This window comes from Chiloscyllium punctatum, chromosome 7 (genome assembly GCF_047496795.1).
Source record: "Chiloscyllium punctatum isolate Juve2018m chromosome 7, sChiPun1.3, whole genome shotgun sequence".
Classification (NCBI taxonomy): Eukaryota; Metazoa; Chordata; class Chondrichthyes; order Orectolobiformes; family Hemiscylliidae; genus Chiloscyllium; species Chiloscyllium punctatum.
The window spans coordinates 60765589-60792466 of NC_092745.1; the positions used below are offsets into that span (position 1 = coordinate 60765589).

Sequence of the window (26878 nt, forward strand, 5' to 3'; positions counted from 1 at the left end):
ATGGCTGTCTAATCCCTCCCCGGATAATCTGTCTTTTCTTGGGGATGAACCTCTGTACAGTGTCCTCAATTTTACCCACAAACACCTGCCATATTTGCTCTACTGTCTTCCCCACTAGGCTCTGCTTCCAGTCTATTTTCGTCAATTCCTCTCTCATGCCCTCATAATTACCTTTATTTAACTGTAACACCATTACATCCAATTTTGCCTTCTCTCTTTCAAACTGCAGACTGAACTCTACCATATTATGATCACTGCTTCCTAAGTGTTCCCTTACTTTAAGATTTTTTATAAAGTCTGCACAAGAGGAATAGTTAATAGCAGGACCCCATGAAATACAGCGGATCAGTGGAACCTTAGTGTGCATATCCGTAGATTCTTGAAGGCAGCAGGACACCTAAGTAAGGCAGATGGGATATTTGCCATTATTAAAGTTGTCAGTGTGTTGCTAGAAAAGCACAGCAGGCCAGGCAGCATCTGCGGAGCAGGTGAATTGACGTTTCAGGCGTAAGCCCTTCATCAGGAATTCCTGATGCTGCCTGATCCTCCGTGCTTTTCCAACACCGCACTCCCGACTCTAACCTCCAGCATCTGCAGTCCTCACTTTAGCCTAGTTGATTTTAACCTGACTGCGAATCCTCTTCTGAGGACACTCACCTTGAAGAAGTTGTTCTCCTCTCTACAAAGATCTCAGTGAGTGTCTCTCTCACTGCATGAGAGAGAGACTCACTGTTACTTTGTCGATAGCAAGCTGTACTGTGCAGTCCTGATCACCACACATAAGGATGTGATTGCACCAAGATACAGAATAGATTCATAAGGATATGTTTGGGCTGGAGTGATTTAGCAATGAAGATGTATTAGGTGGGCTGGGGTTGTTTTCCTTACAGTAGGGAAGACTGAGAGAGGAATCTGATTGTGATGTACAAAGTTCCGAGGGGCAGACATGGGCTAGAATAGGAAGAAATTTCTCCCTTTAGTAGAGGGTACAATAACTATGTGGCACAGTTTTTGATAAGGAGCAGGAATTTTATCAGGAATTTGAGGAAAATTATTTTCACTCAAGAGTTGTGAGTATCTTGAACTAACTGCCTGAAAAGATGGGAGGGAGGAACCCACAAGATATTTGAGGTCTATTTGAGTATTTTAATCCATAGCATACAAGAGTACGAGCCAAACGGTGGAAGATGGAATTAGAATAAATGCATGTTTGATGACTGGTGTGGATACAATGCGGCAAAGAAGCTCTTTATGTTCTGTAAAAACTCTGTGACTCTGTAACTGTTGTAACTTAGTTAGCTTTTATGAATTGAATTATACCCTGCCTCATTAAGATAATGAGCAACTATTTTGGTGTGAAGTTAACATGATGTTAACATAATCATAACGTTAAGCTAAGGAATCTTTGTGCAGTAATGCAATCCTTTGAAAAGAGGCAGACTGCATTTTGAAAGAAATATACTTCTCATGATAAGTGGCTGCACCTGCTTTGGAACAAGGCATTAGTGACCGTAACTCCATAATTTCTGGAGATTGCTCCTAATGAAGCAGTATTTTGAGAAGAATCCCTTGTTCTTTTGGGTGTCATGTTGTGATGTGATGGAAGGTGACATCAACAGTGCGCTCAAGCAGCACCTCAGCAATAACCTGCGCAGAGACACCTGGTTAGGATTCTGCCAGGGCCACTCAGCTCCTAATCTCATTACAGTCTTGGTTCAAACATGGACGAAAGAGCTGAATTCCAGAGGTGAGAATGACGGCCCTTAACATCAAGGTCGTGCTTGACCAAGTGTGGCATCAAGAAACATTAACAGAACTGGAATCAGAGAGTATCACGGGCAAACTCTCTGCTGGTTGAGTCATATCTGGCATTTAGGAAGAATATTGCACTTATTGGAGAGAAAAGTGAGGATTGCAGATGCTGGAGATCAGAGTTGAGAGTGTGGTGCTGGAAAAGCACAGCCAGTCAGGCTTATGCACAAAATGCCACTTCTCCTGCTCCTTGGAATTTCTGATGAAGGGCTTATGCCCAAAACATAGATTCCCCTGCTCCTTGGATGCTGCCTGACTGGCTGTGCTTTTCCAGCACCACATTCTTTGACTGTAGTTATTGGAGATCAGTCATCTCAACTCTAAGATATCTCTGCAGGAGTTCCTCAGGGTAATGTCCTCGGCCCAAGCAACTTCAACTGCTTCATCAATGACCTTCCCTCCATTGTGAAGTTAGAAGTGGAGATGTTCCCTGATGATTGCATAATGTTTTGCACCATTTGCAACTCCTCGGATACTGAAGCAGGCCATGTTCAAATGGACAATATCTGGGCTTGGGCTTACAAGTCACAAGTAACATTCATGCCACACATACCAGGCAATGGCAATCTCCCATTTTTAAAAAAATCTAACTACCATCCCTTAACATTCAATGATGTTGCCATCACTGAATCCTTCACTATCAACATCTTGGAGTTACCATTGCCCAGAAACTCAACTGGATTTGCCATATAAACACAGTGGCTCCAAGAGCAGGTCGGAGACTGGGAGTACTGCAGTGAGTAATTCACCTTCTGACTGTCCAAAACCTGTCCATCATTTACAAGTCAGGACTGTGATGGAATATTCTCCACTTGACTTGATAGGTGCAGCTCCACCAACACTCAAACCTTATACCATACTGGACAAAATAGCCTACTTGACTGGCACGACATCCACAAACATCCATTCTCTCCTTTACCGATGCTCAATACCAACAGTGTGTATTGTCCATTAGGTGCACTGCAGAAATTTACCAAAGATCCTTAGACTGCAACTTCCAAACGCACAGCCACTTTCAATTGGAAAGACAAGGGTAGCAGGTACTTAGGAACACCACCACCAGCAAGTTCCCTTTCAAGCCACTTTCCCTACTGACTTAGAAATATATCACCGTTCCTTTACTGTCACTGGGTAAGAATCCTGGAGTTCCCTCCCGAATAGCATTGTATGTCACCCCATATCAGGTGGACTGCAGCAGTTCAAGAAGGCAGTTCACCACCTTCTCAAAGGCAATTGGGGGTGGTCAATAAAAATGCTGGCTGGACAGCCAGTGATACCCACGTCCCATAAATAAATTTGAAAATATCTGCTGCCTAGTGCACATAATACTGAAGACATGTCAGTAAGTGGAAGTGCTTTAGGGTTTATCTTTGCCACTCTGCGGATCGGGCTCAGTCCCTCAAACTCACTCAGTTCTGTATGAAGAGTATAAATTCCATGTTCCTAGCTCCTATGCTACCAGCCTGTCTGTCCCTGAATTTGGTTTAGAAATATGGTACCTATTGACTGTAGAACATTCTTTTAAAACCTACATCTTGCAAAGCTGTTGCTTATCCCCATACCTTCAGTTGCATCAAATTTTATTTCATAATACTGTTGCAAAGGACTCAAAACACTATTACATGTTAAACATGCAAGATTTTACTATAGCCAGGCTGATCGCTCTCTGACGACAATGTGAAAGATTTGGTTCCATGCTGAACAGAAATGTGAAAAATAACTATGATTGTATATTTGTATGATGGTTTATATGTACTGATCCTCCCAGTTTTGAAACTTGCAGCAACCCTTTGAGGTGCTGCAAAAGTATTAATTTCTGTCTTGTCATACTGCTTCCAGGTGTTCAGCTGGCGAGCAGCAGCTTCAATTGCTTGGTCTGTCTTGCTGCTACCTGTCTCCACAACTGTTTTTATACTGCTTAGCAGATTGAACGTTTTCCATCCTATTCAATGGATTACAGGTATTGTGCTTATGATCTAACTGAGAAAGAAACAATTCCCTTTTGAAGTGAATTGGTCAGTGAAGCTTCTGTGTCCTTTTTATTTTTCAGATTCGCTGAATCATTTGAATAGTTCCTATATAATCTTTGCAGTTCTGGTACTTTGTGGAGTCGTAGTGACAATTGGTATTTTCAATACAGAGTTTTACACAGGTATTAGAAGTTTATTATTGAAAAGAGCAAAATGCTGGAGATCTTAAATTAAAAGCCAGAATAAAGCACCGAAGAAACTGAGCAGGTATAAGATCATCTGTGGAGAGAGAAACAGTTAGTGTTTTGAATCCATTATTACCATCTTGGAACTGAAGTAAGCTGACAAATTCAAGCTTGACTTTACCACTCACAATGCAGCCCCCTCTGTTGTGGAAAATGAATGCACACTGGGTAACTGCTTTGTGGAAGGTCTCCATTCATTAGGCAAATATGACCCTTGCCTTCTAATTGCCTGCCATTTCAAATGTCACCTTGCTCCAATGCTCACATAGGGAACCAAAGAGAAGATTAACAAAAGTCAAATGAATTGACAAAAGAATCCAGCCAGGTTGAGGCAGTGAATCCACACTGCTTTAAATACAAAGCATATAAGTCATTTGTTCTTTTCCTTTCTGCAGTAGAGCCTTCTATTCCATGCAGTCGTATTGCACTTGTAGGAAATGTATTCCATCCCCGTCGGTTTCTCCATTCAGTGGTACATGCAGTAATGGGGATGCTGGTGGCATGGTGTGCAGCAGTAATAGCCGGGGGACGCTATCAGCTGATCAGTGTACTTTGTTCATCTCAGGACAGGTGAGCATAATGTTAATAGAAGTCAGAGTTTGTAGAATGTTGGTTTGCAGAACATCTTTTTTTGTGGTCACAAACCCATCTACTTTGACCATTCTTGTCATTGCAGCTCATCATCCAGCAGCCACATGTGCCTGAATGAGTTTCACATTTTCTTACTGATGGAAGGAGCATTTATAGGATATAGTTATAGTCTTCTGTATTTTGTTAACAACTTCAATTATGTGTCATTCCCCATGTTGCAGGTAACATTTATTTCTTTGATTTCTACTTTTGAATTGAGTAAAAGTAGATAGTTAACGTTAAAAAGCAAGTGCAGTTTCCCTACATTAAATGTCTCACCTCTTCATCCAAACTGCAAACTGAAACCCTTTTTACGTTGTTTGCCCTACTGTTTTTTAAAACCAATTTATCATCTAAGTACTGCTTTTTGACTCTGCTAGTTTCTGATTCTATTCTCTTCACCTTGGAGATTTCCAGGACTCTGTTCCCCAATTTTTGTTTCTGTACAGTTTTTTTAAATTTAAATTAAACTAAATTCAAATTAACTTAAATTATATCTCACTACTTTATTCTATTTTACTCAACACACCTCCACTGAGGCTCCCATTCCTGGGAGTGCCAGTCATTGTACCTATATTCTTTTCCCCCAGCCTCCCCCTCCCATGGCCTGACGGGCGCCCAGACTGATTTCCACAGCTATACATACCATGGCCCTAATCAATATTGCTGATAAGTCTGCATTAATATAATTTAAAAAGGGCCACCATGTCTAGTAAAACTGCTCCATTTTGTGTTGTACTGTATTTGTGAGGTAGTCTTGGGGGAGATACTCCATCACCAGCCTACGCTACCCCATAAGACTTGCGGGGGGTTTTCAAACATCCAATTCATTAAAATGTTCTTCCTTGCACACTGGGTAAGACTGTTACACAGTCTCTTTCCGTGTTTCCCCAAAGGGGGCAAATTTGGCAACCCCAGAAGACGAAATACCAGATCCACTTTAACTTCGATCTCCAGGATGTCCTTCAACTTCCTTACTATAGCACTCCAGTATCTCTGGGTCTTACAACATGACCAGTAGCACTGTGTGAGAGTGCCTGTACTAATTTTACATTTGGGGCACCCTGGTGACGCTCCTCTCTTGAACTTAGCCAGCCTGTCTGGCATCATGTGAGCCCTGTGCAAGATCCTCAATTGCATGGCCTGTGCTGTGTTACATACAGAAATTTTCCTTACATTTTTCCATATATCTTCCCATACCTCCAATGAGAGATCCTCTCCCAGCTCTCGATTCCACGTACCCTAAATGAGACATAGTACTAACTGAAAGAGTGTCCATACACCAGAGCACTAATTTCTCCATGTCTGACTTGTAAAACTGTTTCAGGATTATGGTCTTCCTTTGTGTATAATCTCTTATCTGAAAGTACCGGAAAAGATCCCTATTAGACAATCCATATTTCCGACTTAGCTGGCTAAATGACATCAAGACCACCTCCTCGAATAAATCTCCAGACCGGAGATTCCCTTATTCTTCCATAACTTAAAAGCCGGAGTCCATTGCCCCAGGTTTAAATCCTTGGGCTCATGCCAATGGGGTAAACAGCGAAGTCTTAAACCACTTGCCCTTGTCTTGCCACATTATCCTGCAAGCCTTCACCATATTTAAAATGATTGGATTCTTGCACTGCCCCGGTCACGGATTTCATCTTATCCATAAATAAGAGATTAACTAGGGGACATCTCGACTGCGAGGCTTCAACGTCAAGCCAAGTTGACCCTGAATTCCCCTGTACCCAGTCACACTCATATGCTAACAGGGTGCTTAGTTGATATCTCTTTGACCATGTAAGATCCACCCCTCCCTTACCCTGCGAGAGCTGCAATTTGGTAAATTTAATTAGGGGGTGCCTGTGACACCTTATAATAGAACCTAGCCAACCACTGAGCCTCTGTAATACTCATCTAGGTAGCAACAATAGGAGCATTCTCATGGGATACAACAGGCCAGGAAGAACATTCATTTTAATCAGGGCAATTCAGCCTAACCATGATAACGTTAATCCCTCCTGCCACTACAAATCCTGTTTTATCCTCTCCAGTAATTGTGCATAGTTAGCTTTATACAGATGGTGGACGGCAGGGGTAATAAAAATTCCCAAATGAAATAAAAACCTTTTGACAACCATCTAAATGGGAACTGCATTCCATCCTTCAGATCAGCACCTCCACTAATCCCCCCACGGTCATGGCTTCCGATTTTGTAAAGTTGATCCTGTAGCCTGAAAAACTGCCAAATTCTGTATGGTTCTTAATTGTGATGTATTTTGTATTTCAAATTCTTCTGGGGTTTGTGCAAGAAGAAAACTAATTATTTTGTTTCTTTTACAGCAATTCAAGTACCCACAGTTCAAAGGAAATCTGTCTTTGGTCATTAAGTACAGTGCTGTGCAGTCTCTGTATTTTCTCAGGAACTACTGCATCCTTTACTATTTCCTAGGTAATCTACATATTTGACATCGAACTAAGGATTCTTTTGTGTTGCTGATTGGGTAATGTTGAATTGTATCTCCCTGTCTCGCTATAACTGTTTTGATGCATGGTTTATGATTTTTCTCTAACTCTGTTTGTCCTATGCTGATTTTGTTGCTCATCCTTCATTCATAGCAATTTTTAAAAATCTCTTCAATGCCCCATTTGATTCTACAAATTAGGAAATGGAAAATTCAGAGTTAAGCAGTTACTGGTCTCTTCCACTTAACATTGCTGTGGCCTAATTTCTTGTTTTTGGAAAAATGTGATTCCTAGCCGTCAAATCTTTCAGCAGAACTGTGCAGGGTCCTTACGCAGGAAGAACATGTCCTGAAGCTGAGAGAACAGCGAAGAGTCTGAGCTATGGGTGAAGCTGCATTTAGAAATAATGTGTAAGCAATGGTCAGGAGTTGTACCTAGGAGGGAGGATTGACTATAAGAAGTGAAATTTAACTGCAATGTGATGGATAACAAACCTGTCGTAGTATATATTCTAAAAAATTTTTTTGTTTAAAACAAGGTGCTGTTTCTGCTGTTTGTTGTGTGAAATTTTCAGTTGCTATATTTTCCTTGAAGCTACATGCCTTTAAAAATATTTGTTTCCATTTTACTGTTATACATCAACTTTCTTTTTTTTCCAAAATAAAATAGAAAAGTCCAGTTTGAGCAGAATGCAGTATTTATAGGTATAGTGCTGCCAATTGTACTTAAGTAGTACGTACAAGTTGTTTGCAAAGAAGTTTTCTTAAGTGGTAGAAGATTTAAAATCCAGAGTGTGTGCTGAATGCAGGGCAAAATAATATCTTTGGGATGTGCAATTTCAAGATTTGTTGTTTTCTATCTCCAGAATATTTTTCCCAATGTTACATTTTTTAAAATTGTCTCTCCCCAGGTTATGTGCCAAGGGCCTGGATAAGTGCCTCAACAACCCTTCAAAGAGATAGGTTAGTGAACTGCATTGAAACTATTAATTCATTAATGTCTGATCCTGTGTTTTGTAGATTTGGATGATTTTTTTGTCTTACCCTGAGTATCCTGAAGCCACCTTCGCACTGTCTTGCCCATTCTAAAATGTGAGAGCTGAAATTGAGGTGCAGTAGCTGCCAATATTTAGAAGGAACCATAAGAGTCCCAGGTTGTGCTCAGTAATATCTAGCCCCGTGTACACGCACACTTTTTTTATAAAATTAAAAGTAGTCAATTTTTGAAAACTATGGCATCTTTACACACACTGTTTCATTTATTTAGTTTCTGTAATGATAATTCATTCTTCACCACCTCAGCACAGGGGCTTTAAATTTTGCTAGTGCAATATCTGCTCTGGCTGAGCTCGGAGAACACTGCACAAACTGTGGATCTAACCTGAGACTTAATGCCTGTAGCACCACACCACACATTGAATGTTTCCATTTAAATAATTTTAGAGAGCTCCTTGAAAATTGAAGTTAGTGACTTTATTATAGTTTGTGTATGATGCTTCTTACAAATGTTGCTGTCTTTAAATATTTGAGTGTCATGAGTTGAAAATCTACTTGAAGTGTTTGTAAATACTGAATCTGTTTACGGCAGAGTACACCACATACACATACACATGCACACCCCTACCACCACTACGACCATACGTGTTCACTGAAAGTCAAAAACTTTTATTTATTTTCTCCCAAGTGTTAATCCAGTTTTTCGGGTGAAAGTGAGGACTACAGGTGCTGGAGATCAGTGTCGAAAGTGTGGTGCTGGAAAAGCACGGCAGGTCAGGCAGCATCCAAGGAGCAGGAGACACCTCGTTCCCGATGAAGGGATTTTGCGTGAAAGGCCAACTTTCCTACTCCTCAGATGCTGTTTAATCCAATTTGTCTCAAGTTGCCCTATATTTAGCACAGAACCCATATAAACAAGTGTAAATTGTTAGAACAAATTGGTGATGTTTTTGTATTGATAATATGTTGCTTATGCAACAGGGCCAGAGATAGGTCACTAGACCCTTCAAGTCTACCATGTCTAATAAGATCAGGCTGATCTGATTACTCCATGTTCCCAACTACCCTTGGAAATCTTTCACCTCCCTTATCAAGCATCTAACTACTTCTGCCTTAAAAATGTTCAAAGACTCTGTCACTCCCCCTCCCCCCCCCCCCCCCCCCAATAAGATGGTGGAAGCAGAAATTCAAAGACACTCAACCTTCTGAGAGAATACTCCTCCTCTTCTAGTCTATAACTTGAATAAAATAACTATATTTTTCCCTTTTGAAACCTGGTGCTACTGTCAGTTTCAACTGGGAATGAGGGGTGTCATTGAAAAGATTGTGGTCAAAACTGAACCTCCACATTTCTTTTTAGAAAGCATCATGTCTGTCAGATGACCACAATGTGGTGCAATATTTCCAAAAGTAGTGCCAATGTGTGAGTGAGCACTTGAAATATCATCTGTCTATATCTTTTTCTGAAGTGCACAGCATTCCCTGGATACCCTGACTGGATTATTCGACTTGCCACTGCTCTACACAGCCTGGTTAAGTGGTACGTTTCTTTTGGTCACCTGGTACATTACATGGCTGCTGTTTAAAATCTTCATTACTGAGGTGAGTGACGAATGCGATGGTATAAAGTTAAAGGGTAGCACAACTGTACAAGAGTTTTTGCATTTTATTATCTGTGATGCAAAGTTTCAAGACTTTGGAATGGTGTGCTAATGACACTATTCCAAAAATCTTTAAAGGTACTAAAATAAAATTTTAATAGTGGACAAACTTTTTTTAACTTGAATTTATTGCAAATGTAATAGAACCAGTTTTCCATGTCTACACCATTTGTAAATGTTGAGCTTCCAAACTGTTCAGTAATTTCTGCTCAGTAACAGCTGTGATTTCCAAAATAGACTATGCTAGGATGACCCTTCAAGTGTTTATTTTACATGGTCCAAATCCTGAGAGTTTTACATCAGTCACTGTATGCAAATAGAAAAGTTTTCGGATTATCAGAGTAGCAAGTGTTGAAAATCAGCAATTTTGAATTACAGCTCAAATTGCAAAGCCATTGTTAATTCACCTTGTCGCCTTTTCGTTTCATTTCGTTGCATCACTCTGTACTCTGGCGTTGTGTTGCATATGTCAAAGTTCTGTCATTATTCTTTGTCTTTATGTGCAGAAAGGTTGTTATCTTTTTTAAAATCTGGAATTCCGCATAGGCCTGTTCTAACTTTAGTTTTTTTTGTATTTAATTCAGGACTTGTTCATGTCATGTTTGTATTCTTTTCTCCCCCATTGACTCAGGCATTCCAGTTTCCTGTGCAGCCCTCATTTGGAGAGGAAGCTGATCGATGCCTCCCTAAAGTCCTAACAAACAATGTTTCCCCCTGTATAAAGGTAAACCAAATAAATGGTGTCATTAACACACACAGTACCTTTTTATTGTTTCATGAGTCTCTCTTGTAGGTAGCGGATTTACAGCAGACAGGATAATAATGAAGTATATCTTTTTCAGTATCTAGCATTGCAAGACTTGGCCTTACTTTCCCAATATTCAGCTTCTCGGAGACAGGAGGTGTTCAGCCTTAGCCAGCCAGGTGCGAAGAAATGCTTGCTCATATAGTTGGGACGGGTGTTGGGTTTGGGTGGAAGGAGGCGGGAACAGGGAACTCGTTAATGTCTTAATTTCTCTAGTAACATATTTTACAATCCATTTCAAAAATAAATTTAAATTTCAAGGGACTGTGTGGGAAACGTGAGTTATAATTTTAATCTCAATGCAATATTAGATTACTTAGTGTAGAAGCAGGCCCTTTGGCCCAACAAGTCCACACTGACCCTCCAAAGAGCAACCCATCCAGACCCATTCCCCTACATTTACCCCTTCACCTGACACTATGGGCAATTTAGCATGGCCAATTCACCTAACCTTTTGCATTTTTGGAATGTGGGAGGAAACCAGAGCACCTGGAGGAAACCCAAGCAGACACTGGGAGAATGTACAAACTCCACAAAGACAGTTGCCCAAGGTGGGAATTGAACCCGGGTCTCTGGCACTGTGAGGCAGCAGTGCTAACCACTGTGCCACCGTGCTGCCTATTATGATATACAAATGAATATCAAAGTAATTGAGGCTCTCATCTGCACTTTTGCTTTTCTCCTACCTTAACCTCTTCTTTTTCTTCCTCTAAAACGCTTTTGCACATCCATTGCTGTAAGTTTCCCCTGTCCGAGTGGTCTCTTCTCTGATCTTGCCTTCATTTTCATTTATCTGTAATCAATCTACATTTACAACTATCACTTCATAAGGAAAACTGAATGCACATTCCTCTCAGGTTATGTAATTTATGCACTTGTCTTTTTTCAAGAATAGTCTAGTTCTCATAGATATCTCTGCTGGGAAATATTCATCTCTATTTATCTTTCAGATTCTTCCCAGTACTTTCTAGTTCTGTTGGTGTAGGTTTATTCCACTTTGCAAGTTATTGAATATGTTATCAAATCATTTCTGTAAAAATCACTATTGTTAGTTCTGTGGGTTATCTAGTGTAGCTAATCACTTGTCTATTTTTTTTAAGGTGGTCATCCTCATAATTGGATAGCTATATCAAGTGAATGTTTAGCCTTGATAAATGATTTAACCCAAAAACTGGCAGATTATCAAGAAACAATTGCTGCAAACGGTCGAATTAAATCCTATCCGATCCCTGTGGAAGGACATCTGCCGAGCACCTCAGGTCAGGCTTTGACCTCATCTTGTTAAAATGCTGCTGTGTAAGCTGTTTTTGGACTATGGCAGTAGTAAAAGTCATGGGGGGAGGGGGGGGAAAGCAGGTCATTGAAAAGGACAAAAATTGGTTGAGTGACTGACTATCTGAGAGAATTAATAAATGCAAGACCAGTGAGTGGAATAGAAATTGATCAGAATTACTCCACCTGATGACCTTTTTCTCCATTTCATCATTGACAACAGGAACACTAAACGTCTAATTTGCTTCTAAAAACACGCCCAGAGTTATTGCAGTTATTTCCGATTACTTTAGCAATATAACATTGCTTTGGATTTTTAAAATATTGATTACTCCAGTTTTCTACATACATTTTGGCTAGTAGTGATCATATTGTAATAAATCTAATAAAATACTGATGTGCTACTTGTATAATGTTTATTCCTCCCATTTCAGGAACTTCCTGTCTTGAAGAGCCTGACAGCTACCAGCCTTCCTTACGGTCGCCACTCTCTGCCCGTCAGCGCCGGGGCCCTCAGCCATCGTCATTGATTAAGTCTTCAGGCACTTCGTTCAGAAGCTTGCTTGGCTTCCCTTGTGCACCAGATCCCTGTGGTCCTCTTGGTTCTCCTGCTGCTGCAAACCAATTCAGTGACGTGTTAGACTTGAGCTCTCCCAGCTTTGGCTCTTCACCGACTTCTCATGAAATGAGGAAGGTGCCAAAACTATGGACCTCAGCTTCTAACTCCTCAGGTAGCTCTATGATGTGGATGGTCTACAGGAAGCTATTTCATAGAAAAGAGCCTATTGCAAGCTAATTTGTAGAAAACAAGTCATTAAAAATTGACACAAACGTGAGTAGCTTAAAAATTGATTGGGACTTAGTACAATTGAAATGCATAATTAGATGGCTGAACTGTAGAGTCCTGTTTCTAAATTGGCAAACTCAGCCATATTGAGGGGAGCTTCTGTTAATAGCGATTGGTTTGGCACCTGTTTATTTCCATCTACTCTTTTATTTTGTCATTCTCCTTCCCCTACCCATCCTTTGTCACCACATTTCTGTCCCCTCCCAACAAATCTGAATTATAGATATTACCAGTCCTCTGCATGCTACTAAACTTTAATGTATATATTAATATGTCTAAGGCGCACTCAGCCAAGATGAATCTCCTCATTACTTTTTCCAGCAAACAGTACTGGCTGGTTACCTCTTGTCGTCAGCCTTACTTTAGATAGCAATTAGGGCATTAGTTAACAAAGCAAATGGAATTCATACTGAACCCAAGTAATTTTAATAGTTTTTAGTTAAATCAAGTAATACTAATGAAATAAAATCAGTGGAATTATAAGCCATATTAAGACTAACAAGTATTTTAAGATTAATGTTTCTTTGAATTACTGGCATCATTGAAGTTTAAGTGTCTGTATGTTTTCAGAATACCTGGCAAACACAAGTGAATTTTGTCAAGCTGTGCAAGCCAACAACAGAACTCCTGAAGTGACAAAACACAATGCCATTTCAGAATGGATGCTTCAGAGGCAAGATCAGGTAAAAATGTCCTGCTTTGAATGAATTAATCATTTTACTTCCTAAGGTGGAGCACTGGTTAAAGGTATTGTTTGGTTCCTAGACATGCCAGTTTGATCTTAAGTCTTTGCCAGGGTAGATAATACCTGTGGCAGCTGGTCACCTGCAGCTCTGCCCCTCCAACTAAAATTACCAATTGTTGCTAGAGACAAAACTGAGGTTTTGACTGTGTGACATTTTGATTATCTGTTGTCTTAAGGTTTGACAGATATTGCTGCATTTAACTGATAAAGGTTGAGTCCTCTCTGTGACAGAATACTTTCGCTCATCGTTATGCACCACAGGTTCCAAGTACCATGAGGTTATCTACAAACTGGTGACCAGGAGAATCCAACACTGGGGAAACCAAAACAGGGAAGAGCCTAAATGTAATCAGCAACTCATTGTCACTCATAGGAATTACATTAATACATATGACTGGTAAAACTTGAGAGATTCATCATCAAAAGTGGTATAACACTCTGGCAATAGTAGGTGTAAAGTCCTCTAACTGGTAGTACATTCTGATCACCTGGAATTTATTCCTGAAACTGTAGCCTGATTCCTCCTGCACTGCAGAAGATATGATGATCCCAGATCTGTGGTGACCTCCACATGGAATTGTCAAAATCAGCCAGTCCAGTTTAACCTGAAGTAAACCTAAACACTGCACAAAGCTTTTCCAATTAATATCTTTGCATCTGTCTTTTATCTTGTTTCACTCAGTCTGAAATATTGATTTTCTACTTTATTTTCCCACCAATGGAAGGAATATTTCATTATTTATGTACAGTAAAGTTTTGACCGAGGGAGAGGTATTCTTGATTCTAGAAAACCCCTGATTCAAAACAGTTGGAAACACTCACTGTTCCAAGCAATTGTCAATCATGTGGAACATATCCTGCCTCGACATCAATTGACATCAGAATCTGAGCCAGTTATGATGACAGATTTGCTATTCAGAGATTCATATAAATAATTCACTGGTTCAGGTACAGTTGTTAGAGGGAACAAAGATTTGGAAAACTGACAGCCAAGTGATGGATGTTTCTTGCATTAGTGTACACCTTTTACAGATGTTTGATTTGTTTTTAATGTGGGTGTCCTTTGTCAATGTCTGAGTTTTTCTATTTTACATTTATTTTGCAAACTGATGCATTTTTACACTATATGCAAGCGCATTGCAAAGGCATTCCAGACTCTTCAAGGCATTGTACAGTAACATCTTTGGGATCATCTTTGAGTCTACGCATGGGTTATTTGTTTTTTAAAATAAGTTATAGAGTCATCGAGATGTACAGCATGGAAACAGACCCTTCAGTCCAACCCGTCCATGCTGACCAGATATCCCAACGCAATCCAGTCCCACCTGTCAGCACCCTGTCCATATCTCTCCAAACCCTTCCTATTCATATTCCCATCCGAATGCCTCTTAAATGTTGCAATTGTACCAGCCTCTACCACTTCCTCTGGCAGCTCATTGCATACACGCACCACCCTCTATTTGAAAAAGTTGCCCGTACATCTCTTTTATATATTTTCCCTCTCACCCTAAACCTATACCCTCTAGTTCTGGACTCCCCCACCCCAGGGAAAAGACTTTGTCTATTTACCCTATCCATGCCCCTCATAATTTTGTAAACCTCTTTCAGGTCATCCCTCAGCCTCTGACGCTCCAGAGAAAACAGTCCCAGCTTGTTCAGCCTCTCCCTGTAGCTCAAATCCTCCAACCCTGGCAACATCCTTGTAAATTTTTTCTGAACCCTTTCAAGTTTCACAACATCTTTCTGATAGGACGGAGACTAGAATTGCATGCAATATTCCAACAGTGGCCTAACCAATGACCTGTACAGCTGCAACATGACCTCCCAACTTGTGTACTCAGTACTCTGACCAATAAAAGAAAGCATACCAAACGCCGCCTTCACTATCATGTCAACCTGTGATTCCACTTTCAAGGAGCTATAAACCTGCACTCCAAGGTCTCTTTGTTCAGCAACACTCCCTAGGACCTTACCATTAAGTGTTTAAGTCCTGCTAAGATTTGCTTTCCCAAAATGCAGCACCTCGTATTTATCTGAAGTAAACTCCATCTGCCACTTCTCAGCCCATTGGCCCATCTGATCAAGATCCTGTTGTAATCTGAGGTAACCCTCTTCGCTGTCCACTACACCTCCAATTTGATGTCATCTGCAAACTTACTAACTGTACCTCTTATGCTCGCATCCAAATCATTTATGTAAATGACAAAAATTGAGGACCCAGCACCAATCCTTGTGGCATTCCACTGGTCACAGGCCTCCAGTCTGAAAAACAACCCTCCACCACCACCACCTTTGAGCCAGTTCTGTATCCAAATGGCTAGTTCTCCCTGTATTCCATGAGATCTAACCTTGCTAACCAGTCTCCCATGGGGAACCTTTTTGAATGCCTTACTGAAGTCCATATACATCTCATCTACTGCTCTGCCCTCATCGATCCTCTTTGTTACTTCAAAAAACTCATGATTTCCCACGCACCAAGCCATGTTGACTATCCCTAATCAGTCCTTGTCTTTCATGTACATCCTGTCCCTCAGGATTCCCTCCAACAACTTGCCCACCACCGAGATCAGGCTAACTGGTCTATAGTTCCCTGGCTTGTCCTTACCACCCTTCTTAAACAGTGGCACCACGTTTGCCAACCTCCAGTTTTCTGGCAACTCGCCCATGACTATCGATGAAATAAATCTCTCAGCAAGAGGCCCAGCAATCATTTCTCTCGCATCCCACAGAGTTCTTGGGTACACCTGATCAGGTCCTGGGGATTTATCCACCTTTACCCGTTTCAAGACATCCAGCACTTCCTCCTCTGTAATCTGAACATTTTGCCAGATGTCACCATCTATTTCCCTGCAGTCTATATCTTCAATATCCTCTTCCACAGAAAATACTGAATGCAAAATACTCATTTAGTATCTCCCCCATTTTCTGTGGCTCCATACAAAGACTTCCTTACTGATCTTTGAGGGGCCCTATTATCTCCCGAATTACCCTTTTGTCCTTAATATATTTGTACAAACCCTTTGGATTCTCCTTAATTCTATTTGCCAAAACTATCTCATGTCCCCTTTTTGCCCCTCCTCCTTTCCCTCTTAAGTATACTCCTACTTCCTTTATACTCTTCTTAGGATTCACTTGATCTGTCCTGTCTGTACCTTACATATGCTTCCTTTTATACCTACCAGCCTTTCCTTTCACCCTGACAGGAATATACTTTCTCTGGATTCTCATTATCTCATTTCTGTTAAATGACTGGTTTCAATATGTCAAATATGTGGCATGATTGGACAGAGCTTTTGTATATTGTGGCACAGAGTATAGCTCGGTTCTGGATTGGTGGTTTATCTAGTTGGTGGTGTTATGAAATATAACCTTCAGCCTTCATCCAGCACCTTTTAACCAAAATGTATTAATGTGGTTTTGAAATATGCTTTGTTCATTTAGGTTAAGTCTTTCTTGTCGAAGCGAGGGCTGGTAATGTATTTATTTAAAAAGGTACAGTTGTGAGTTTAATTTTTGTTGCATCAGATCAACAGCATGTAAGAATATGCCTTTTTGGAAATCATGCATGTTGCATGCTGCATTGCTTGTCCCTTTGTAGTCTTGTACAACATCCTTGCATTACTGACCCCGCTAGATGCAATAATTCAATGATTTATTATTTTGGGGGGGGGGCTCCTCTTGGCACTGGCTTCCTAATCGAATGCTTTTTTTCAGTTTATTAGATGGAAGTTGTGTCCAGCTCATTTCTTTGTGGTAAAATCAGTTTAGAAATGTAAATGCAAGTCTCTTTCTCACCATGCTGTTGACTGCTAATTCAAGGAGAATGTGAGCATTTTCATTTTGAATCGAGAGGCTAAGCACATACAGTTGTTACAGTGCAGAAGATGATTATTCAGTCTACAGTATCTGCACTGGCTGTCTGAGCATTTTGACTTGGTGCCAATCTCCTGTCTTTCCCCATATTCTTACACATTGTTTCCATTTAAATAATCATCTAATGACCTCTTGAATTCCTCACTTGAACTGCATCCCATACCCTGACTACAACTGTGTAAGAAAAGCCTCACTTCCCATTTGCTCCTTTTGCAAAATACCTGTGACCTCCAATTTTGATCTTTGTACAAATGGGAGCAATTTCTCTCCATCTACTCTGTCCAGGTCTGTCATTAATTTAGCAACTTCTATCAAATCATCTCTTAGCCTTCTCTTCTCCAAAGGGAAATAGTTCGCTTTTCTCCAAAAAGAAATAGTTCAAACTTCTCCAATCTATCCACATAATTGAAGTTTCCCAACCTCAAACAATTCTTGTAACCCTCTTCTACACTCTCCCAATGCATTCGGGTCATTCCTAAAGTCTTGCAAATATTTCATTTGGCAGCTGTAAATATTTTTAGAAAGTGCGTACCCATAATACATAAAGGACTTATCTTTCCTTTGTATAAGATAGGCTTCTGTTTGTGTCTCAGATTTTATAAACACTCCGTGCTTGTATAATGAATAGTGTCATATCTTTCATTTCTGCATTAATTTTTTTTAAGCTTTAGCTCCTCAAGCAGGAAGTTAATACTGAGCTTCTCAATCTGATCAAAGGATTATGGTTGTTTCCAGGTTTTAATCCTTTTGGATTCTTAAACCTCCAATTCTGGAGTCATTTGGAGTTCTGACCATGGCACTGCGTAAATTAGCATAATTATCATCCAGACCCAGGACAAATTAATGGCACCAGCAGTCTGGTCATATTTAATACTAACAGAAAAGAGATAGTAAATAAGCATGAAATGTTTGCTTCCAAAACTATTCTTGTAATTTAACCAAAGTAGTTTTCACTTCACTGAAAGGGCAGCAATTGACCACAAGGCGAACGTGAGGACTGCAGATGCTGGAGATTAGAGTCAAGATTAGAGGGGAGCAGGAAAATCGACGTTTCGGACAGGAGAGATTCCTGGTGAAGCAATTGACCACAAGTTGGGCAGGGTATTTTATAAGTGCTTATGTCATAGGTCCGGTAAAGTTAAAATCTACCCTTTTTTGGAAAATTCAGGATAATTAAATCCTAATTAAGCAAAGGGCATGTGATCTTGTCCCTCATGTCAGCATCTGATTCAGCAGAAAGATCTGTGGAAATTGGTTCCATCAGGCAGAATTAACCTGTGAACACACAGGGTGAAACCATTGCTTTCCTTCATGAATGAGGAGGCAAATTAGGTCAAAAAAATGCAAAGTTAACAAGACAGCGTTAAACTTTAAGGAATTGATTGAAGATTTATACCACATTTGGGGAAACAAAAGAGAAAGTAATACTATAATGGGATGGGGATGAAAAAGTTATAGGAGAAGCTCTCACGTTTTGTTTTTTCTACTTTGGTTACACTAGATTTTTCTGACTTCTAAATTTACAGAGGTCCAAACTGTTTCTGCTTTTCAGTTTTAACGAACCATGGATAATCTCTCCATTGTACCTTCAAATTACCTAACACCGAGAATTATCCTTTGTCTTGGAACTTGGTCTCTTATCAATAATGAGCAGTGGAGTAACATATTTCAGACCTGATTTTGTTTTCAGTATTAGCAAATTTATTTTACAAGTGAACACTAATGTGCAATGTCTCATAGAAATGCCAATGAGGCTAATGTATTAGGATCCAGTGTCAAATTACTTTACAGACTATTTTTAAATAAACTGACTATTTTCTGGTATCTGTTGCAAATCCTGTAAAACATAAACAGCAGAGATCTATTGACTGGTTTTATTTCTGTACTGTAAATTTAAAGTCTCTGACCAGCAATATTCCATTCAGAGCTCCAAACCACTTTAAATAAAAACAAAAATTGCTGGAAATGATCAGTTAGTTGAGCAGCATCTGTGTAAAGTTCAGTGCATCTACACATTAAGAGGCATAGGGTTATGTTAGGCATGTGAGAGAAATAAAGTTCTTTTAAATCATATTTCATACAAGCCATCTTTTCACTTGACTATTTTCTGTTACCCATGTCTCACTTTTATTAAAAAGAAATCGGTGAGTTGCTGTGGGATAATAGAGCAAGGGCTTTAAGTATGTTCCACGTGGTAATTGTGATGTTTTTGTGTGTCTGACTGACATATCATGACGTTTGAAAATCCCAGCTGCTGTGTCTTGTCAATTTTTCTTATGATATACATTTTTTTGTTGCTTCTTCATAATGAAATAAGATTAGTTTTAATTACATTTTCTTTTCAGCTCCCAGAAGCTTCAAGTCAGGCTCTATTTGCCAACAGTCAAGCACACATATGGGCCCTTGAAGGTATGAAATATGGCATTTACAGAATTAAACCATAACTATTAAGGAATTTCTTCTCACCGTCAATAGAGTTCCATTTAATGTGAAACATATTTATACTAAATACAACCCAAATGTTACGGCAGTTTTTCATTTAGGTCTGGTGGTTTATAGTTTCTATCCTACCCATTAAGTATGTAATCTTTCTAAAGTACTTGTGAATCAGACTAGACCCTCTCAAAATATTTTAAGGAAGTAGCTTAGACTCTAACTTTTTCTTAGTTTAAAGGTAGATGTGAAGTGCCGTGTTCCAGACGCAATGCGACTGGTCAAACTACTTATCATTAAGCAAAACAGAATTATTTAAACACTATAGTTAAAATTCAAACAAAAGAGAAATTTAGAATAACTTAACTATTGGAAAACTTAACCAAATAATAGATACAATACCTTATACTAACTAATTGTTCCAATATAGTAACATTCCATAAAACACCCCTTGACAAAAAGGCAAATTCAGATGGAATTCTTATGTGGAGTTCTCCAATCCAAGAGGAGGGAACATCAAGAGAAACTTCAGACAATGTAGCAGCCAAGAGACATTCACTGAAGTTTTCAGACCTCCAACAGCTTCTTTTGCTAAAGAGTTTTTTTTAAAAGCTGGAGAGCTTGGTCTGTGAGACCTGGCCACACCCAGGTTGCTTCCATTGTTCCAACTTTTTTTAAAAAACACCCCAAGGCTGCACAGATTGTTTGGCATCTCTGCCTTACAACCTCTCTTCAAAGAATCCAGGACAAAGTAGCCTTTTAAGGTTAAAAGCAAAACACTCTTGATGCTGGAAATCTGAACCGAGCAGCGCGAATGCTGGAGAAACCCAGCAGGTCTAGCAGCATCTGTGGAGAAAAAGAGTTGGCGCTTTGAGTATAGCACAACTGTTCAGAATGGAAATGAAGAGTCATCTTAGGCTCAAAAGATTAATTCTGTTTCTCTTCTCAGATGCTGCCACACCATTATTGAGGAATTGTTCTTTAGCAGCTAGCTATTTGTTTTCACTTTGACCTAACCTGTGTGCTTTTTAAAGGTATCCAATGAATGCTTGTCTATAGAAATTTTCATAAGATTATAAGAAAGAAGTAGAATTAGGTCATTTGGCCAATTAAGAACATATCTGATCATTCTCAACTTTACTATCCTGTCTTTTTACCATAAACCCTTTATTCTGTGACTGATTAAACATTTGCCTACATCAGCCTTGACTATGTTTAACAACCAGTTTCTACAACCATCCGCAGTAAAGTAATTCTGCAGGTTGACTACTGCCCAAAAAAGAAATTCCTTCTCATCAGTTCTAATTGGGTGACCCTTTATTCTTAGATTATGCCCTCTGATCCTAGATTCTCTCAAAGGGAAACAACCTCTCCACATCTGCCTGTCAAGTCCTCTAAGAATCTCCTATGTTCAGTAGGCTCCAAAGAGTACAAGCCAAATCTACTCCGACCTTTCTATAAAGAAAATTCCTCAATATTGAAATCACCTCGTGAACCTTCTCTGGATTGCCTCAAATGCCAGCATATCTTTCCTTAGATAAGGGGACCCACACTGTTCACTGTATTGCCATCTGTAGTCTTTGTGTAGTTTTCAGCAAGACTTCCGATTTTTATATTTTGTCCTTTTTGAAATAAATACCAACATTTGATTTGCCTTTATGCATGAGAATTCCCAAATCCTTCTGTACTGAAGCTTTCTACAGGCATTTAAATGATATTCAGTTTCTCCTAAAAATGCATATACGCACATTTTACCACAGTATATTCCATCTGCCAAGTTCTTACCCACTTGCTTAGTTGGTCTATATTCCTCAATAAGTACTTTGTCATGTTTACAATTTGCAAATCCAACTATTTTTCTGACAACTGCAAACTTGGCTATAGTACCTTCACTTGCCTCCCCCAAGTCAAGATCTATAATTTTAGGAGGGTTGCAGTTGTGAGATGCTAAATATGCTTTTTGTTCATCTGGACAAAAGAAAATGGACAACATCATGATTGTTTGGACATTTGCTTTCCAAATTATTATCCTGTGAATATCCAGGTTAAGACAAGCATTTCTTATATGCAATTTAGTTGTGCATTAGATTACCACTCCTTCAGCCCACCTTGAAAGTTGGCTATGGACTTCAGTAACACCCTGTTCCTATATGCTCACCATACATTCTGAATACAGCCTGTAACCTGTAGTAATTCCATTTTAATCACATTCATGCCACCCTTCAACTCGAGCCCAAAAGGGATGAGAGAAATGAAAGAGAGTAGTAAAGATGACTGAGTAAGTTCAGCAGTTTACTGTGTGGTGTGTGTGCGCAAGCAGTTCGTTTAATTAATTATTTCCGGTAATATTTCACTCTGTCACGCTATTGTTGTCATGCTATTTCAGTGTCTTTTCAATTTTCTTGTTAGAATCTTTTCAACTGAACCGTCGTGCTCTACATTACTTACCTTGATTCTGATTTTTGCTGGATAACTATGTTGCATAATCTTTCCAGGTGCATTGTTGAACTGATCATAGTTTATCACACCCCTTTAATTCTCTTGAACAAGAATCCTTTTTAAAAATTAAGGATTTTTCAACTTGCATTTGTAGTTTTGTATTTATTCAGTTAGAAGATTACTTAAAGTCTACAACAATCTTTAATGAGATTTCTTTTTAATTGAATTTCCTATATTTCAGGATTGTTATTGATCTATTCTGTTGTTCCTCCTTCAGGTTTAGAAGTAGGAGTCATGAATGTGTATTTAATTCCAACCAATTCTGGTGAAAGGTCATTGATCTGAGATGTTAATTAGTTTACTCTACAGATCTCAGAATGGCAGAGTAATTTTCAAATATTTTATGTATTTTAAATTTACCCCTTCTCTACTGGATGTAAATGATAACAAAAAGCATTTTTTTTTAAATGCTGAGGTTTTACACTTTATCTATCTGATTACAGCATAGGATTGACCCTATCAAACAATACTGGGTGGTGTTTAAAAGTAACAGAGAACTGGATTGTCCAATTAATTGACTGTTATCACCCCAAGCTGCTGATTTGCAGCATTGCATTATCAATATGCTCCAAGGGCTTCAAATTGAATCAAAGAACTGGATTGTTTTGAGCATTATTTATCATAAATGTAGTCAATAAACTTAATAAATTTAACTCCAAATTGCAGAATAATTCGAGAGCAACTTCTTTTCTCCATGTTTCATGCTCAATTGTTAGTCAATCATCAGTGTAATCATTAAGGACTTTCTGCAGCTTGGTAAACTTTAAATGCTAAGCAAATGTACATAATTACTTGCTGTATCTGCATACAAGCCTCTTGTGATTCACGTGATAGGACGCCCAGATCCTGCTGCACCTGAGCTCTGCAATTTCCCCATTTAGACAATATGCTTTTATTTGTACTGCCACAATTTCACATTCTCCCACATTTTGCTACATTTGCCAGATGTCTGTCCACATAAAAATATCTATATCCCATAATGTCCTCTTCATAATTTTCTTTCCTACTACTTTCGTGTCATCAGCGAGTTTGGCGATAATACCTTAGGTCATTACATCCAAGTTATTTATATTTATTGAAAGCATTTGAGGTCCCTGTGGCACATCACTTACTACATCTTGTCAACCAGAAAATGACCCTTTTATGCCTGTTCTCTGCTTCTTGTTCTCTCTCCATGCTATCCCCAAGACCATGAACTTTTATTTTCCCCAATATCATTTTAATGTATAATTTATCAAATGCCTCATGGAAACAGTCTGTCACAAGTGCCAAATATGAAGTTGTCCTGCGCTGGTGATGTGGGATGATCTCTGCTGATGACTTGTTTATAGGCCAGGCATCTGCTTTGGATCTTCTGAAATGGTGGTGGATTTCTGACCAGCAGATATTCATAAAATAATACAGCGTGGAAGCAGGCCATTCATCCCATTGAGTCTACACCGACCATCTGAAGAGCCAACCGCCCCTTTCCCTATTCCTGTAACCTTCCACTTCCCATGGCTAATTCACCTAACCTGCATATCCCTGGACATTATGGGTAATTTAGCACAGCCAGTTCACATAACCTGCAAATCTTGGACAGGGAGAGGAAACCAGAGCACCTGGAGGAAACCCACGCAGGCATGTGGAGAATATGTGAACTCCACACCAACAGTTGCCCAAGGCTGGGATTGAACCCAGGACCCTGGTGCTGAGACAGCAGTGCTAACCACTGAGCCACTGTGGCTGTTTGTGTCAATCATCAGCTAATGAGTTTTACACTCATTATGATTGATGTTGATGAGTTGCTTGTCCCTTTTGACAGCATCCATGGATCAGAGGTTCAGCCACTGATGTTGTCTTGGCATGGACTGTGGCATTATGTTGTACATTTTGGGGTTGTAGCTTGTAGCATTTACCATCCAAAGCAGGCCAGCACAGTTGCCTCTGTTTGATTGATGGTAGTATGTTCGGTAACCTTGATCCAGAAAGGACTGATTTATTGGTGGTTTTGTCTTGCTATGAAATAACAGGATGCTTTGCAGAGATGGAAGTTATTGAGCTTTTTGTTTACATGGCAGGTATAGGTTGTTCAGATTTCACTGCTGTAAAACAATGCATTGATTATGCAAGCCTTCTTGATTAGAATCTTTAGTTCTGTGGGTCAGTTTGTTTTTTCTTTCCATGTTTTGTTAGCCAAAGTTTTGGCTGCCTTTCTGATGCGTATGCAATATCAAAGTACAGGTTGTCTATCATTGTAGATCAAAGTCAGCAGAATTTGCTGACTACTGCCTTTTCGTGTATAATTGAGTCAGTTTTCTTAACACTGCTGAGGGAGAACATTAATTCCATGAGCCTTTGGAACTGATCATCTGTCAAGGCAACTACCCTTGCATCACCAGCATAAGGAAGTTCTCTAATCAACGCTAACAACATCTTGGGAGTTATCATTGATCAGAAAGTCAACTGAACTCACCACATAAATACAGTGGCTACAAGAACTGGTCAGGGGCTAGGAATACTGCAGCAAGTATCTCCCCTCCTGACTCCCCAAAGCCAGTCCACCATCTACAAGGCACAAGTCAGGAGTGTGATGGAATATTTCCCACTTGCCTGGATGAGTGCAGCCCTAACGATATTCAAGAAGCTTGGTACCATCCAGGATAAAGCAGCCACTTGATTAGCACTACATCCACCAGCATCCAGTCCCTCCACCACCGATGTTCAGTAGCAGCAGTGTGTACTGTCTGCTACTATGCACTGCAGAAATTCACCAAAGATCCTCAGATAGCACCTTCCAAATCCCGTGACCACTTCCATTTTGAAGGGCAAGGACAGCAGATATATGGAAACACCACCACCTTCTCCAAGCCATTGACCATCCTGACTTGAAAATATATCACCATTCCTTCACTGTTGCTCGATCCAAATGACTCCAACAGTTCAAGAAGGCAGCTCAACACCATCTTCTCAAGGGGAATGAGAGACAGGCAATAAATGCTGGCCAGCCAGCGATGCCCACATCCTACAAAATGAATAAATTTTTTAAAAATTGCCGATATTTTGATTTAGCTAATTTTATTTTTGCAGGACTCTCCCACCTTGTAGCAGCCTCATTTAGAGAAGACTGTTATGGTGTAGTACAGACAACATTATCATCCATTCTGTGTGCTATGCTGTCCCTCCAAGAGGTAAGGTTTATTTATTTGTGGGCACTGCTTTACACAGTGTTGGAATGTTACTTTTTTACATGGATTATGTTATTGTCGTAAATGATCTGCAATTCAAGTATATAGCCTACCTTAAGTTTTGCATTATTTCTGCTTTATACCCCTCTCCACACTAAATAAACCCCACTAAACTGACAAAACATGATGAGTCCTGAGTTTAACTTAGAGCCGGTCCATGTTAGCAATGTACTTCTGTCTATTTGGAATATATAATAGTTTGTATAAATGACTGAAATTCAGTTTTCAGACTTCCTTCTCCACTTTGGAGAGGTACAAGATCTGTGAAAACTCAGGTTTTGGTTATTGCTTTGTTACTTAATCCGTTCCTATCTTTTGACTTATAAAGGATTGGAATATATCTACTGAACATGAGAGCCTTCAATGCTATCTATTCTTTAAATTGCTTATGTGAAATAAAGATTCCTCATTTATTGAAAGGATAGCATGTTTACCCACTGCGCCATTTAACTTCTGAATCTATTGGAAACTATGAAGTAGAGCAGGCCAGTCACCATCTAAAAGAGAGAAACATGATCAAACTTTTTGTTTATTAATATTTAACTTCAGACTATATAAACCTAACTTGCCATTTCCTTCCAGGCTTCCATTAGAATTCTTTTTCAATCTCTGTAATCCATACTTTTGCTTTAATTGCATTATTTTTAAACAGGCTGTGGACAAACATTTTAAATTGCCTCATGCCTCCAGCAAGCCACCTCGATCCACAGGCACTCTCGTGGATTCTTCTTATAAAACACTGAGGTTTGCACTCCGCGCATCATTGAAAACTGCAATTTACAGGATAACCACCACCTTTGGAGAACACTTAAAGTACGTTTTTCTTTAAAGCATGCTCTAATGTTATATAAATTACAAGATGCATTTTCAAAACTTTCACTGGCTTTGCTAAATGCAGAGATAATTCTAATCAAACTAACTTCAGATGAAACTGCCATTTTTCTCTCAAACTGTTATGGGAACATTCAATTAAAAAGATTTATGAAATTAAGACATTCTGGCTTATGTCAAATTGTTTTTAATTTCAGAGCTGTCCACCTTTCGTCAGAACACAGAAAAAGACTGCTACAATTTTTGGAGTATAAAGAGTGAAGTGATCGAAATTTTGTGTCGCTCCAGTCCTGAGGCTTCTCAGAGCAGAAACTTTATAATCCATTTCCAACTTTGTCCTTTTTTTAATCTAAAATTCTTTTTTTTCGAAATGTGGCTCCAGTAAAGGATTAGTTTCTGTTTTGGAACTTCTGAGAAGAACGATTAAGTTTTTTGTACTTTGGGGGTTTTTTTGTACATCTTTATAATGTAGTCTATGTTTGTAAAGAAACAGTATTTTTCAGTTGCTCAAGATGAAATCATAACATCAGATTTTGACAGTTGTATCTATTCAGAAGTCTAAATAAATCTTTGAACTTA

The 26878-nt window shown here is 39.3% G+C and overlaps 1 protein-coding gene across 2 annotated transcripts in view; it reads left to right on the top strand.

The window, feature by feature from the left end:
• ndc1 (NDC1 transmembrane nucleoporin) overlaps positions 1–26878 on the top strand; it is a 31477-nt gene extending 4599 nt beyond the window's left edge. Inside the window, exons 2-18 of one of the 2 annotated variants that reach the window (XM_072573723.1) lie at positions 3652–3772; positions 3863–3964; positions 4423–4597; positions 4704–4839; positions 6989–7097; positions 8022–8073; positions 9576–9708; positions 10399–10491; positions 10610–10691; positions 11673–11831; positions 12279–12575; positions 13262–13374; positions 16878–16928; positions 19655–19718; positions 25311–25411; positions 26121–26281; positions 26497–26878. In XM_072573723.1, the coding sequence (XP_072429824.1) occupies positions 3652–3772; positions 3863–3964; positions 4423–4597; positions 4704–4839; positions 6989–7097; positions 8022–8073; positions 9576–9708; positions 10399–10491; positions 10610–10691; positions 11673–11831; positions 12279–12575; positions 13262–13374; positions 16878–16928; positions 19655–19718; positions 25311–25411; positions 26121–26281; positions 26497–26560 (2013 nt within the window). In that variant the 3' untranslated portion in view covers positions 26561–26878. The remainder of the gene's footprint in view (positions 1–3651; positions 3773–3862; positions 3965–4422; positions 4598–4703; positions 4840–6988; positions 7098–8021; positions 8074–9575; positions 9709–10398; positions 10492–10609; positions 10692–11672; positions 11832–12278; positions 12576–13261; positions 13375–16877; positions 16929–19654; positions 19719–25310; positions 25412–26120; positions 26282–26496) is intronic. The other variant, XM_072573724.1, reaches the window with a different exon arrangement.